Source organism: Lolium perenne, chromosome 6 (genome assembly GCF_019359855.2).
Source record: "Lolium perenne isolate Kyuss_39 chromosome 6, Kyuss_2.0, whole genome shotgun sequence".
In the NCBI taxonomy this organism is placed as follows: Eukaryota; Viridiplantae; Streptophyta; class Magnoliopsida; order Poales; family Poaceae; genus Lolium; species Lolium perenne.
Window position 1 is genome coordinate 149,343,863 of NC_067249.2, and position 16,566 is coordinate 149,360,428.

Here is a 16,566-nt window from a genome sequence, read left to right on the forward strand (position 1 = left end):
GCCGTCGCCTACCCGACGCGCATCGTAGCTTGCCCCTTCGCCGTCCAGAAACGCCACGCCATGAGCGACCCCTCTCAGCACCCGCGGCATCACCTCTCCCGCTATAAATAGAGAAGCTCCGGGCACCATTTCTTCACAAACTCTCCTCCCCTCTCACTCCTGGTTCTCCTCGCATCACTAGCTAGTCCGATTAGCACCTCCACCGCCGGAATTTCAAGATCGGAGCCGCCGGAGGCCGCAGCTCACCGTCGCCGATCTACGTCGCCCCGGGCCTCACCACCGCTACCAGACGTTTCCTCGCCGTCGACAACGCCGCCTCGCCCCCACCAGAACCCCGCGGGAGCCTCCATCGCGCCGCCGACCCCCTACCTCGCCGGCGCAGCGAGCTCCCCTCCCCCGTCGACAACGACGACTCTCAGCCGTGCGATCTCCATCTGATCCAACGGCGCACGTTGCCAGGTACCGCTTCGGCGTTTAAGAGTCACAGACAGGCAGGCCCCACCTCGTCAGGCGGCCCGCGCACACGGGCTGTGTTGCTGGGCCGTGCTACCCTGGTTATTTCATTTAGGCCCGTTAGGTTTTCCCGCGTCGCCCAGTAATTCAAATTTGGTTTAATCCATTTAGTTCAAATCCAATACTGCTGCCAATTTCAACTTTGAATAGTTCAAATTCTACAAACTCAATTTTAGCAAATCAAAATGTTCTGGAAAGCTTATGATTTGCTCTAACTAACCCTACTGGATTCAACCCTATAGGTTGTGTAGTTTTTGAATAGCAAAAATAACAAAACAGATACTTTTCTGTATTCAAATAAATCTTAAAAATCAACCAATTTGAATTTTGAATTGATTCCAATTGCAATAATTCACATTTAACAAACCCTAATTTATTATGTAAAAATATGATATATGTTCTGTACATGATCATGGGCTAGAATCAAAATATTGGCTATGTAGTCAATACTAGCTCATATAACCTATACCCAAATTTTAGAATTTAAATCTATGAGGTGTAGCACCTCATTTAATTCATTCTCACAAGTGATGTGAAGTAATATCTTGACCTTTAAATGCTTAGGCTCATACTTGCTCACTTGTAGAATTTAAACCAACATAGTATTTAAATTGCACTAGTATTTAAAACACATGAGATGAGGAATCTCATTTAAATCCCTTTTCTCAAATACTAAGTGTGAAGTGTTGACCTTGGTCAACATGGGATCATCCCTGGTTATTTGAGAATATTGAATCACCTCAATAGTAGTTTTTACTAAATTAGTTACAACTATGTGTTAAATCATATGAGAGGTATTCCTCTCATTTAAATCTTGTTCTCAAGTAATTCAACATGAGGTAGTGACCATGGTCTCATAATCTCATATTGAATTATTTGGTGGCATTAAATCACTACCATGTTAGTATTAAATTACATGAGGTATGGAACCTCATTTAAATCATTTTCTCAAATGATAAGTATGAAGAGGTTGACTTGGGTCAACCTAGGTCATATACTATTCATAAGAGAAATTAAATCTTAAGAAGAATTCAATGAGAGGAAATTATTTCTCCAAACCAAAGAGAAACCCTACTTCCAATTTTCAATGAGAGGAAATTATTTTCCTAATGTTAAATAAAGAAACCCTAGTATACTTTGTGAATAAATGTAAGTAGTGGTGCTAGATCAATTGTGTGAGCCAATAAGGCTAATTCAGATTACTTAAGTGTTGTTTGGTGATTGTATCCTCGTATTCATCTATAGACGCTAGTACCGGAGACTATCAAGAGGAGGTATTCTACCAGGAGGAAGAGCCAGAAAACTTTGATCACCTCACCAATCAAGGCAAGCTAATATTCTTGCAAAGTGCAAAGCTCTACAAGAGCAAGGCATCCCCACCTTTTTATTTTATGATTAATGCTCCTATCCCAAGTTTTTACTTTACAAGCTTTACAAATTTTGTTTATCAAAGTATCTTTTTGATTCATGATTCACTTGGTTTAGTTATGGAGTAGTACAAGGGCATCACACTTAGCCTAGCAAGCTCCAAGATACTTAGCACATCTCATAACTAGTTGCTAGTGCTAAATATTCAAAGTGACTACAATAGTTGGGAACTTGTGAAGTGAAATGACTTTGAAAACCTTGGAATGATGATTCATTCTATTGAAAGATTTTGAAGGTGAATATGACTTGTGAATGACTTGGTGAATTTTACAAAAAACTGATGGTTGGGTTCGGATGCGATACCATTCCAATTTGAAAGTACCCCCACAATACCCAACATGGGTAAGGGCTTAACTGGAAATTTATGTGCTTTAGTATGGGTTCCCTCTAAACAAGCGTCATCGGGGTTAGGCTGGAGGCTGCCTCTACCACAAAAGAACTGATGAGAAATGATGTTAATATGAGGTGAATGTACGGCCCAAGCCCTGTGCAGTTCCCGGGTTGACTGCGGTTTTCACCGGGAGGCCAAGCTCATGGGGAGAGGTGCTCATACTAGAGTATGTAAGTGAAAGGTTATGGTTGGTAGTCCGCATACGGAGTATGGTAAATCAGGGCCAGTTAACCCTGACGGATTATTGCAAATGTTATGGCACAAGTGTACGACCTCTGCAGAGTGTAGAACTATTCGAATAGCCATGTCCACGGTTATGGATGGTTGGAAAGGCCATACTGTTTCGTCATCAGACCATTTTCAAAAATGTGACATATGACCTGTGACTTGAATTTGAAAGGTGAATGGTGACTTTGAATTGAATCACAACAGATTTGTGGGAATGACACTAATGTTCCCACTTGAGTTAGTTTAGCAAATAAAGAGTCTTTTCTAAATGTTTATGAAATAAACTTGGCTTTATGCAAATAAACCTAGAGCTTAGTATCCCCTTACTAAAATTGATAGTGCTTACACTAGTATTAGTTTGCGAGTACTTTAAAGTACTCATGGCTTTGTCCCTGGCTATTCAAATGGCCAGACTATGAAGGTGAACAGCAGTACGAGGAAGATGGACAGCAGGACGTCTACGACAACTAGGACTGCTCCTGACGTCAAGCATTGGCCTGTGGATTAGATAGCCACTACTACTTCGCTTCCGCTATTTGTGATGTTCGTTGATTGATAGATCAACTACTATTGTAATATTGGATCATGTGATCCACCTGTGTAAGACGATTATGTGTTGTAATAAATGATGACTCTATGATATTCAACTATTATGTCTCGCAACAACAATATTCCTGGGATTGCGATGTATGGCATAATAGGCATCTGGACTTAAAAATCCGGGTGTTGACAATGGATGAGGCAGCCCTCCCAGAGTTCTTCATGTTGTGGCAGAGGCTGGCGAACGTCCAGCTTGTCCCGGAGCGGGAGGACGTGTTGCTGTGGAGGTGGTCGACAGATGGCATCTACTCCGCCCAGTCGGCGTACAGAGCTTTCTTTGCGGGCCAGGTGAGGGCCCCCATCTCAGAGGAGATCTGGCGGTCTAGGGCGCCGTACAGTTGCAAGTTCTTCGCATGGCTGGCCTCGAAAAACCGTTGTTGGACGGCGGATAGGCTTCGACGTCGGGGCTTGCCGTGTCCGTCGGCCTGCCCGCTTTGCGATCAGGAGCCGGAGACCTTGCAGCACTTGCTGCTGGGTTGCGTGGTGGCGCGGGAGACCTGGGCATGGGCTCTTAGGTGTTGGGGCAGGGAGGAGTGGCTCCCGGACCCAGACACCGATCTGCTGGAGTGGTGGACGTCCCGGGCTTGTCCGACAGCTCACAGACGGAACATGTGGACTGCCATCATACTTGTCTTCTGGTGCATTTGGAGGCATAGGAACGACGTGGTCTTCAACGGAGCGGTGGCTTCGCATGGTGCCATCAGGGACAAAGTACGGGAGGAGTTCGAGCGGTGGCGCCTAGCCAAGCTTTTCCGTGGCACTTTCTTTGTTTTTCTTGATCCGACCGTTGTACCGTGGCAGGACGGAGAGTAGGCGTGTGTTTGGGGAGCTGCCCCACTTGTGGTAGCGCAATCTTTGCCATCTTGGCACTCTTCTATATGATTGATACACCTTCCAGGGTGTATTCTTGAAAAAAAAAAGAAATATATATTAATTAGCCACAAGCATCGGTGAGGGAGACTGAGATTGATTCGTTCTTTTTTGCGATGTGTTCTTGGGCTGAGCTGAAATAGCAGTTTTTGATAGACTTTTGAGCTGGTCTAATCATACAATTTTTTCTTGATGCCATTTTAATTTGTCTTTTGGGGTATCGATCTGTCGTACGGTAGGCTCAGGCAGCCCAATATATCTCCTTATTGTTGCTCTCCAATAGTACCATCAGGGACCTCTTGCTTGACTGGAAGCGGCGGTGCGCCGCAGCGCCCTGGAGGTGACGAAGGTCCTGGGAGATGGTGGGCGGTGTGCTCCCTGTTCCACGAAGCACCTTATCGAGGCCTCGAGGGTCGCGATGACGTGGTGGACGAATTGTTCTGCCACCGCCACTGACCTGAAGTCAAGATGGATAGGACATTGGCAAGGTTCTTCACTTGAAGTCAAAATGGGAATTCATGGATAGTGCTCACATATTCATATATGAAAACCACTATTAATAACAAAAAAGGAATTAGTAGTGGTGATGGAGCATGCTTCTCCATCGGCAGCTCCGGTAAGGAATACCGAGATGTGTGTGTGATGGATTCTTTAGCTCAGCTGATTCGATTAGCTATATGTGATGTACTTGTTAGCTGGTTTGATTTGATTAATGTTCTCTTCGTCCATCTGTAAGTCTGTCAACATCTCCTTACTGTTGCTCTCAGGCTCCAGGACTGTCTATGCCCGTTTCTTGCAGCGATTTCATGCTTGTCGCTGAGCAGATTCTAATCTAGTTCTTGTTTTTTTAATTATTTTTTATTTATCTCTGTGGCACTTTTTTTCCAGAAATTTTAGCTTTGAGTCTTTGACGCATATGGTGATAATGCTTTTTTCTTCTTGGATTAGCGCTCCCGCTCGTGTACTACTATGATCAATATTTGTGTCAGTTGTACCATTTGGAATTCCGATTAGCTGTTCAGCCAAATCCAAGCCCGAACCTCAACTACAAGGATGACAACAACGGTCGGGTGATTATTTTAGTACGGAGGAGCTGTTAGGTTGCAGCAGGTGGTGACTCAAGGCCTTCTTGCCTAACACAGACAGTGTAATGTAATGTTCATGTGAAACCTTAATGTCACACTTTAGCTTATTATTAGGAGGTTTGTATTCAATTAGAAAACAACTTAGAGTATATCGGTGGCAGGAGCAGTAGCACCAGTTTTGGTGTTTGCAGTATCAGGGAAATAGTCGTTTTTCTTCCCTGAAAAAAAGTCATGATAGCACTAGTTTCCGTGTTTGCAATACCGGACAAATAGAGCTGTTTCTTCCCTTAAAAAGTCATAAAGGCAAAATAGAGTTGTTCCGTTAATAAAACAAGTCATGAAATTTTATTTTATTTTTCTCTCAAGAAAATTGGTTGCATTTCTTAATTTTTTTGTTAGGGACTGGAATTGGGCAGCAATCCGTGATGATTTCTACACTATATTCTTACAGCATGTACTAGGAAATAATGACTCTTAATTAATTAGGCCATACTTAGTTAAACACAACTTTGTATCAGAAGCCAACTGAACCGAGGGTCAGACAGGATGCATATATTATAAGAAACATGAATATTCTATTGCAAGACATAACTATGCGAGGCCTGCCGCTCTCTCTCTCTTTTTTCTTTTGCTAGTCGCTCTCTCTCATCTTTTTTCTCCTTTTTACTGACAAAGTATCTGTTACTTTTTCTCATCTTTTTCTTACCCAAACGATCTTCAAATCAAGTGCACTGTGATAAAGGATAGCAGCATATAGTAGGACCCACGTCCTTTTGATCAGGAGCATGCTACCTAGAGTCAGGCCGTCAACTAGTCGTTAGGTGACCGTTTAAGATGCAAACCATCCAACGGCTCCTATAGTATGGGTAGCTACCCACCATTGCAGCAAATCCGTACTCATATATATATATATATATATATATATATATATATATATATATATGGATGTGAACCGGTATTCTCGAACCCTTTCTGAACTTCCCGGTACATGGATGTGAACTTCTTCTTCCATGAATCTGAACTTCTCGACGGACTTCAATATTGTACAGGGCGAACTTCCGAAACTTTAGTCTAGTTTGAAGTGAACTTCAGAAAATATAGCGAACTTCCTGGTTGTTTCTAGTGAACTTCTCGACGGAATACCAGAATTGCATGTTTGTGCGGACAGTATTTTTATGTTGATTTTCAAACCACTTATCGGATTGATACGTAAAATATACCATTGGATTCGTACGGAAATTTCGCTACTTTTTCATGTTCATCGTTTTCCCAAATTCTATACTGTTTAGAACTAATTTTAAATATACAAAACAACGTTTTCACGGATTTCTCTATTTTCGTGTAGTTTATGGGGTCCAGTTTTCAAACCGTTTATCGGATTGATGTGTATGATATGTCGTTGGAAAGCTGATGTCTAGGCGCACCTTTTTCATGAATAAAACTTTTCGGTTTTTCGTACTATTTTTTGGGGTTTATTTTCGAACCACTCGTCGGAATGTTCCAAATGATATTGCATTGAAAAGATATTGATTAGGCGCAGCTTTTTCATATGTAATATTTTTCCAAATTCTAAACGGTTTAAGTTTAATTTCAGAAATATGCAAAATTAGATATAACGCCGACATGACAACATTTCAATATTGGCTCATCTAGATTGATTAAGTGTGGCATTTGCGGTGTGTTGGATTATTAATAGAGTTATATAAATGATAATTGTATGTGGCGCCGGTCGATTTACGTAATAAGAGGTTGTACGAATGATTTCTGTTCATATAATTTCCTCCTAGAAAAATAGAGTAGATGAGCTGCTCGAATATGGAAGTGAACTTCTTGATATCTGTTAGTGAACTTCCGCTCGCGGATCAAAAGTTTCAGTCATGCTTAAAATGTACTTCGTACATGTTCAAAGTGAACTTTCGCGCACAAAGTGAAGTTTGACAAAAGCACATTTCTAGTATGTTCTTGGTGGTGAACTCCCCCCGTGTTCAAAGTTAATATTAACAAAAAATAAATTTTGAGCTTGTTTGCTAATGCTGAACTAGTTAACAGTTGCTGCATGCAATTCACTATACTTTGACGAAAAGTTCATTCTATGGAGTTTTCGGTTATTTTGTTTCTCTTTACTATTTTGTGGGGTTGTCATTATTTTAAAGTGAACTGGTGAAGTCCAAAGAGCGAACTTCCCTATAAAAAATATAACTTCTTTGTTTAATACCAAAGCCAAACAAGTGGATTTTACATCAAAGATATATACGCACAAGTCCAGATGTACTGACAAAGACAAGTGAATGCATAGCATGTGTACTGCAGCACATTTTACACAATTTTATAAGACAATGCCAACTACTCAGCAATAGCACAAACACACCAATATGCTAAGAATAAAATAGAAATCACAATCATGCATAGCCAAGTAGGGAACTGGCACCTGCTCACTACACGCTCACTCAATGCACAACTTCCTACCGAAGAAATAATCTTTTTCATACGTGACTGAACATCTTTTTCAAGAAGTGTACTGCTCTAGATGCATAAGAGTGAACTTCACACATAATTAATATACAAAAGTCATCCACCCGTCAACCCAAATATCAGAAGCGAACTTCACGGCCAATCTATCTAGTAGACTCAAATAAAAATCCATCTTGTGGGAATAGTCTAAATTGAAGTATCAGGACACACAAAATTCACGAATAGAGAAGTTAACTCCACAAATTAGTATCAGTAAGCTTCACTCAGCACCGTGCCCGTCCTGGGAATGTTCCTACAACAGACGCCCCCGCGGCGCGACATTTGGGCTTGAAGGACGCCATGGACAGGGAGCGACCGCCAAGCCGCATCCACCTCCTAGAAGTAGCGTAGGCTAGCACCACATTTATGTCCTTGTCCTCTGCGGCATTGCCTCATCGGGTTGGCGGTGATCAGGGAGTCCTTGTTGTATATGCATGTGATGCTCGGACGATGCGAGTGGGCTTCTCAAGTACCTGGCACCAAATGATAAAATTAGGTGAATAAAAAACTCGAAATATTTGATTATAATGAAAGAACATAGAGTTGATCAGAAACTGCTGAAGCTATCTTCCAAACAAATCAGAAAAAGGTGAGTATTCAAAGGAGAGAGCACTACTAGATTCTACAAGATGAACACCAGTACTAGCATTAGTATCTAAAAATAATCTGCGTTTTCACAATAAAGAAAATGAACTTCCACGGCCAACGAACTGCACTTTGCAACAAAAGAGTGTACCTTTCTTAAAAATAAATTACTTGCAGTTTAAGAGAACTGAGCAAAAAAATTGAGAATACTGCGCCGTTGAAGTGTATTGCTCCTAGTACTAGCATACTTTTTTGCCTAATACTTCAGCATTCATTACAGATATTTACTCCTTTTTTCCTTGAACTATATAAACTTCTATTAAAGATAATGTAGCATGTTCTACTAACTAACATTGAAATATCACAACAAAGAGTGAAAAGATATGTTCAATATAATGTCGCATTAGTGAATAGCTAGCTGATTAATGAATAGCTAGCTGATTATGTTTGTAAAAGTAGCCCCTGGAAAGTGGTTCAACATTACCTTGGCTCCGTGCATCTTATGTTCTGATAAATAAATAAATATCTGATCAATATATAGCTTGTTGATTATGAAACGAACTGTTCCGCAAAGAAAACTGAACTTCGCCTTCAGACAAAGCAAACTCCCCTGGAAAAAAGTAAAAGTGAATTTCCTAGTGACACAAACATCATAGATAGTATCTCTTAAATGCTGCACTTCATTTTGGAAAGAAAAGATGCTGCAAAGCTATTGGAGTTCAGAGGAGGTAGCGTACCTTTGACAAACAGCAACCAACTGAACCGCACAATGGCTTACAGTGAACTGCACCAATGTCACTGTATCAAGATAAGAAGTGAACTTATATGCAGGCGAACTGTTCCCGCTGAAGACAACATCTGTTCCTGCATTATAAAAACTATTGCATCATCATAAGATAAAACTATTGCATATACAAGAATCATACATCCCCGAGGCACAAATATTCTAGCAGTAATATATAAAATGAAAATAGCAGTAGATGTGAACTTCGCGAATTAAGAGAAGTGAGCTTCACAGATTAGGAGAAGTGAGCTTCACGGATTAGAAAAAGTGAGCTTCCCGGATTATAAGAAGTGAACTTAAAACTCAGAAAAGTTGGGATTATAATAAAGGCACATAGTTGACCAGTAGTTCATAGCCATATCATATTGTCATCTAGTAACACTCATCTAGACTTCGATATCTTAATATAGTGAAGGGAATGCACTTCTTTTGTTTTCTACAACGAACTTTACAGTTTTGTTCATCGATGAAGTAAAATGTTTGACAGCAAGAAATAAACTTTCTAGCGATGATGTGAACTTTTGATTAAAATTAGTTGAACTTCCCAACGAAAAATATACACCCTGAGCTAATTAAAAGAGTGCACTTCCTTACATGTGAGTGTTGTAGTTCCATCAACTGGAGTGTACCGCTCGGACCGAATTGGTGCACTAATAATATTTGGACACAAACAAAGCAAGCTCCAATGATAGAACATGTGAGTTTTTTTTACATGGAAGACGTGAACTTTCCGATATATTAAGTATGAACTCCTTGCAAAACAAAATGTGAACTGACGTTACTGATGTAAACTTGGCAACCACCGTCCTTTTCTATTTAGTTCAACACATACATCCAAGACAGAAACATTATTTTTTTCATAAAAAGTAACTACTGGAGCTTTTAAGAGTGAAGTACTAGAGTTGGCCATATATGCATCATCCATACATATGCATTTTATTACTAGTGCATCCATATCGACATGGGAAAAAGGGCTGGGAAACTAATATTCATACCAATAGGTCCGCAAGAAACCGACAGCTGTAATGCTTACCAGTTCGTATCAGCAACATTGCAGCAAGAGCACCCGACGGCTGTACTACTTTGCATCCTGTCAAATGAACCTGCACGACCAATACCAAAAAAGTGTACTGTATGTAATAGAGAATGTGAAGTTTCTAATTTTTATTTTACATGACCTTGAACTGAATTTCAGAAGAAATACTAAACAGAACTTCTGAAGAATACAAAACTGAACCTCGTGATTTTTGAAGCTAATAACCTATACTCTATTGAACTTCTTTTTTAAGCTAATAACCTATTATTGTTTAATAGGTGGACTTCCTTTCTATAGTAAACTAAATTTATTTATTCAAAAAGGGGAACATTCTGGTAATTTAAAACTGAACTTTTCAGAGAGACAAAGGTGAACTTCAAAGCAATGTATCTTCTTTGTTTCGCTTTTGAACTAAAGCGCTAGTCAGAAAACGAACTCCAAGAAAATAACAAGTGAACTCACAATGGTGAACAATGTGAACTACCTTTCTTCCGTAGAAGGATCCACCTCTGCCTCTATATCAAATACATACAGAAGAAAGGGACTGTCCTAAGAGGTGAGAGGTGATTTAACTAACCAGTGAACTTCCATGGCGTCCATCTGGAACTACTTCTTTTTCATTTTTTATGGGTGAGGTTGTTGTCTGTCAGATTTGTGTCCCAAATAACAGAACTTTTGAACCAAACACTGCAAGTATGATGTTTAAAAAATTTGTTAGTCAATGACCAGATAAAAACAAATGATTCTTTTTGCATGAATCATGGAATTGATGCGGCTCTATGATTATTTGTCTAGTGTTGGAGTATGCCTACTATTGAGCATCGTGTAAAGTGCCCTGCTGCTTTCCTGTCTGCAATGACATGCTCCATATCAAGGTAAAGGGGCGAATAACCGTACTAAAAAATTATGTTGCCCATTTTCACATGAACGTAGAAACCATAGCCAGATAGTCGACCGCCCCATGATCTCTCTCCATGAACTTTCACTGCTCATCAAGTGAACTTCAGATGTTCATCATCTAAACTTCACTATGTATCGATGTTTCCACAATATATGTCAAACACCGTGTGATTCTGATATTTGAACAGTGTTCTGCCTGTTTATACGCACCTGCACTTCCAGGAAGGGGGTAGGACTCGGGCGTACGTAGGGGCGGCGCGCGAGCTCTGAGCACGGTGGACTCCCGATGGGGGCGCGCTGAACTTCCCGGGTGAAATCGCCTGAGGTAAAATAGGAATAATTTGAGTGCTCATGCCCTGTGAAGGTGATTTTTTCATACATATGTAATAATAGATGAATTGGCACACCAACATGACATCCTATAGCTTGTGAATACAGAATATCAGGACAGCTAGTAGAATAAAGATAGTTCAGCCATGCACACTACTAGATGACAAATTGCAGCGAGACAAACACAAGATGAACTTCTAGCATGCGCCGGACTGGACTACACTTTTTTAAAAGTTCGGAACTTCTGAATTATCTTGATGCTTACTACGATTTTTTACCAACTACCAACCAACCAGCAAATCAATCAAAGCAAAAAAAATACATAGCAGTAGATCTTCACTGATTTTACTCTCTTTTAGTAGCCAATTAAATTTCCTAAACTGTAATAGAGTAGGCAACAAACACAGAGATGCACTTCCCTTACACCGGGGATGGGATTTAGCAGCTTCAGGGGAAGATGGACTTCACATGTGTACAAATAGAACTTCTGCAAAATCAAAGTTTAAGAACTCTTAGTGAATTCATATGTGCCATAATTCTAACCTCTTTAAGCCTTTTCTATAGTAGTGAGGCTTTTGAAAGTACCTCTGATTGAGATGTAGAGGAAAACGGGCATCACTGCAGTTAACAAGGAAATCAAGTGAGCACAAGCATGCATTCCTAAATGACAATACCCTGCCTCTGTCCAGGCTCTACTATTCATTAATTATAGAACTATTACTCCTAGTTGTACCTTGTGCAGTTCACAGTCCACACTAACAGCAGTTCAACACTTTCAAACTCACCAAATTTAAATGAACTTCTATGCATTACAAACTAAACTCCTGGCGTGTTCAAACCCAAACAATTGGTAGCGTACAACTAAGATGTATGGTTTGGAAGGAAAAGCTAAAGCGTGATTACAAATATTGTGGTAGCGAAAAGGTCACGATAGTATATATTTTTAGTGCACCCTGTACACTACGTAGATAGGCAAGCAACAACAAAACGCAATGCAGAGTTTGGTGCATGTGAACTTCTGGTGGCGGCTCACTAGACTTCCGGGCAATACGACACGCCACAGCAAGGTCGCAAGGAGCAGGAGCATGGTACGGTGGACTATAGTCCATATTCCCAAGACTTCCAGAGCGGCGCACATGGATTTCTGCGAAGGCGATGTGGATTTTCACGACAGCAAGAAATGAACTTTCCATGTTAATGCATACAGAGGGCACCAATCTTTTTTACCTGAATGTTCAAAAGCACGAATGCATATATACCAAGAGCAGTACTAAGACCAACGTTAAAAAACTAAGCATGCTTAATTTGGCTACACATAATTCTATCTCATATAATTTCCTGTTTCGTTTACCTAACATAAACCAAAACAAAAACAACACTGCACTACCTTTCTTCTCTGCCTTAGCTTGGATTGCATCCACTGTTTTACCTTTTTTATTTTATTTTTGCCAACTAAACTATTTTATGTCGAATTAGTGAACTGATTGAAATAATAAAGCGAACTGCTGTTTTGATCTAGTCATGATTGAAATTAGTAAGAGTCGGAGATGAGAACTGCCCCAAATACACAAGTGTATCATGGAAAAAAGAATTGGTGAACTACCAATATGAAGTTATAGTGTCCAGAACGTACTCTCCAGAATATGAACTCCTTCAGCCTAATTGAAGCGATAAACACTAATTTTCCCACATACGTACTGAATATAAATGAATCATCATACCACATCGGCCATATCAAAAATTAACTTCACGAATTTCAAGAAGTGTAGAGCAAAAAATGCAGAAACCTGGGTCATAACGAGAAATGCAGAGAGCTTTCTATAGTATTTTTGAATATGAGAAGATAACGAATAGGCCATAACGAGAGAAGCAAAGCCCCTGGGCCTCAATTACCTTGGATGTTGGGGGTTCAGACATCTGAACTTTTATGTACTCCCCGAAATCCTGCAAATATAAAACTGCACTTTCATCAGTAGGAAAAGTGAACTTGAGATATTTTCCTATTATCCGCACATCAACAACAAATACATCTTTTTCATGTACTATTTTCCAAAAAGATATCATCCGAGAAACAAGGAATGAACTTTCTGACACTGAAAAGTGAACTTTTCCCAAATAAATCAAGAATAGACAATCTGTAGAAAATGTCTCAGATATAGTAGCAGAAATTCAGAAGCAGTGCACCATCACCCGCAATTCTAAAACCAATCTGAAAAGTGTATATACATGTGAACAAATGAACTTCCATGCTGTAACTAAATACATATACAATAGATTCAATCGACAACGAAATACATCGACTCATAAGCCAGCAAGTATATTAACTAACCAGACTAGCATGCTGTAATCAGAACCCGTTATGATCCACTCGAAAATAGCTAGCAGATACTAGCAGCAATAACACTCGTGCATAATCATTGGCTTTGGGAATGGAGTGCTTTATCAAGTAATCAGATATGTGAGTACATACTCACGGGGACCGATGGTAAGTTGAGCTCAACAATGCAACCGCAGAACCCAGTGATGCAGGCGAGAATGCTTAATCAGGGACCGACCATGTGGCCACCGAGGAGAGGAATCCAGGGTTTCTGGTCAGAGCACTCCCACGCTCGACGAATTTCGGGGAGGCCGCTGCTACACTCAGGGGGAAGCACGGGGCGGCGCCGATGGACTCCCACAGCCCCGATCTATGAACTCCCATGGATGGCGCGAGGTAGACCATGGGAGAGAGTGAGGGGGCTTGTAGCGGGTGGGCGTGGCAACCATGGAAGGAGGTCGCCGGGTTATGGCGTGGCAGCAAAACGGAAGTGAGCTTCCCCCGTGCTTCCCTGTAACAAAATAGAGAGCAGATTTTCTGAAAGAAAGAACTGTCCAAGATCCTGAAGAAATAAAAGAGAAACGGAGCAAAACGGAAGTTAGCTTCCCCCGTGCTTCCCTGTACAACCTGCGTAGGGTTGCTCCTATCACCAAAGGAAAATGGACCGGCGACTCGCGATGTAGCAGGGAGGCTGCGGGGCGGAGCTCAGGAGGGCCAGGCCGCCGGGGTCCTGACCAGCGACGAGGAGCGGCACGGGGGCGAAGACTAGCGTGGTCTCAGGTGTTCTCCTGCGGCGGGATTGGGAACTCCCGTGGCCGTGGAGTTCAGAGCTAGGACGCGAATTGGCCATGGCGTCCTCTAGCTTGACGACGCTGTTTTCAGCAGCAGCGTAGGGCGCCGCCGGTTGAGACGAAGTGGAGGAGCAGGGGCGACTTCATGCGAGCTGCAGGGAAAGAGATCTGCGCGAGTTGCAGGGATGGAGATGGCGGGGCGCCATCGTGCAAGCTGCAGGGGAGGGAAAGGGATCCACGCGTGCTGTAGGGAAGGGAAGGGCGGCGCTCGAGGTGCAGGGGATGGGAGCGGTGGCGCGTGAGCTTCACGGGATGGGCGGCTCAAGAGCTGCAGGGGAGGGGATTTGGCCGCACGCGAGCTGCAGGCAAAGAGATGAGTGGCGCGCGAGCTGGGAGGAGGAGCGGCGCCGGGTTTTCTCTAGTGCGCATGGGGGAGAGGTACCACCGGGGAAGGAGGCGGGCGGTGGGATGTGGGCTGCCACCGGGGAGAAGTTGGGGTGCGGATGTGGTGCTTCCGCCGATGAAGGCGGGGGGGGGGGGGGGGGGGGGTTGGGGCCGGCCGCCGGGAAGAAGGCGAAGGGGGAGTTGGGGCCGGGCGGCGCGGTACCCGGGGAGTTCACAGTTAGGCCTTGTTTGGTACTGGTGTTTCAGTGGGGATTAGTGGGGATAATACTCTAGAGTATTGGGTGAATCACTGCTATCACCTAATCCCCACAAAACCCCATCCCCAATCCACTAGGTAGGGGTAGAGTATTGGGGATTGAAAAAAGTACACTAAAAATTTGGGGAAAAGTGGGGATAAGTGGGGATTAAACTCTCTCATACTCTAGCACCAAACATGCATTGGGGATAAGTGGAGATTTAAAATTTGTAGCGGATTATCCCCACTAATCCCCACTAAGGCCTTGTTTACTTCTAAGGTATTTATGGGGATGGGAGGAGATTATTTGTATCCCGGAAAATCCCCACTAGTTCGTTTACTTCTCCGGTTTTAAACCAAATAATCCCGAGATATACCCTTCCATCCCCTCCCATCCCTACATTTTTTGCCTAAATCAAAAACTCTCCATCATACTAGTGTATTTTTGGGGAAGGGTATTTGAGGGGATTGGGTGACACCAAATCCCCTCCCATCCCCATACTCATTGGGGAAAAAAATACGAGAGAAGTAAACAAGGCCTAAAACTCTAGTACCAAACAAGGCCTTAGGAGAAGCGTAGGTTGGTATCGGGGTGGGTTTTCTCAGCCGAATCGGTTGGTTCCGTGGTTCGGCTCGGTCCATGGGGGTTCGAGAATGGTCTTGCTATATATATATACTAGCAAAAGTGCGCGTGCGTTGCATCGGGAGAAACAAAATCTCAAACCTCCATTATATCATCCGGGATGACACTGCTCCTCGGTTCCATCATCGATGTTGATGATCACATTTTCTCCTATTTATAAATAATAACATTATTTACTCCTAAGATAAGCTATGTCAAATAAAGCATAATTCCATTCAGTAGGGATACTCAAATCTTAATAAGTTTAAAAATACAAACTAAGACTTCAGGATACATTAGTTTAAATTTCTTGCTAATATTTTAGTAGCTGGCACCAACAGTCTTCAATTTCACTTGCCCTTCCACTACAAATGCTGCATGGCCAACAGAAGTTTCAGAAAATGCTCTCAATCAACAAGCCTAAACATGCAAATTCTAGTTTAATAAGCAGCTAGGCTAACAACATTATTTTGATCGGAGGAGTGGTTCACCTAGTCTGTGTCCATCTGAACCTGAATAATGTGCCGTTCCGCTGCAGCCTAAATCAAACAACACATTGGAGTGTACATCAGTCATCACTTTGACAAATGAACAAACTGTTGGTCTGTATTTTGCTGTGTCCGGAAGGAGTGAGAGTGAAGCGCAGCATCCTGGTGTCCAGGCTTTGCCTCGGCGACGAGCTGCAGTGCGATGCGGATGCGTCCTAGCAAGTAGAACCTCCTGACCAGGGAGTTGTTGTGGCCGCGTGCACCGCCGCTCTGCGCGTTCGCCTGGACTAAGTTCATGGGCGACACCTCGGTCCTTGGACGAACACGCCGACGATGGACGACAGTGAGGGTCCGCCGCCGCTGTTGTGCCGCGTCCGTCTCTCCCCAGGACTGAGATGGTATGGATAAAGGATATGCTGAGGAGGCCCTGATCGGGTCGGTGGCACT

General features: G+C 42.4%; 1 protein-coding gene and 1 long non-coding RNA gene across 23 annotated transcripts; one reads left to right on the plus strand and one right to left on the minus strand.

Moving 5' to 3' along the window:
• The first annotated feature begins 3,292 nt into the window (after window positions 1-3,292).
• Window positions 3,293-3,973, plus strand: LOC139832528 (uncharacterized). The gene has a single exon (XM_071822308.1). The coding sequence runs from the start codon at window positions 3,293-3,295 to the stop codon at window positions 3,971-3,973; it is 681 nt and encodes a 226-aa protein (XP_071678409.1).
• Window positions 3,974-7,578: 3,605 nt separating this feature from the next.
• On the minus strand, window positions 7,579-14,908 carry LOC127307224 (uncharacterized). Of its 22 annotated transcripts, none has more exons than XR_007855313.2 (10): window positions 14,206-14,908; window positions 13,732-14,089; window positions 13,155-13,205; window positions 11,847-11,879; window positions 11,142-11,748; window positions 10,609-11,016; window positions 10,029-10,098; window positions 8,949-9,075; window positions 8,696-8,821; window positions 7,579-8,099 (listed from the first exon to the last, which is right to left on the minus strand). It is a non-coding gene; the product is annotated as an uncharacterized lncRNA (long non-coding RNA). The 22 variants fall into 22 exon arrangements; XR_007855325.2 differs by having other exon boundaries at window positions 10,609-10,718; window positions 11,142-11,251; window positions 11,686-11,748; window positions 13,732-14,908; XR_007855312.2 differs by having other exon boundaries at window positions 11,142-11,251; window positions 11,686-11,748; window positions 13,732-14,908.
• Window positions 14,909-16,566: the final 1,658 nt, after the last annotated feature.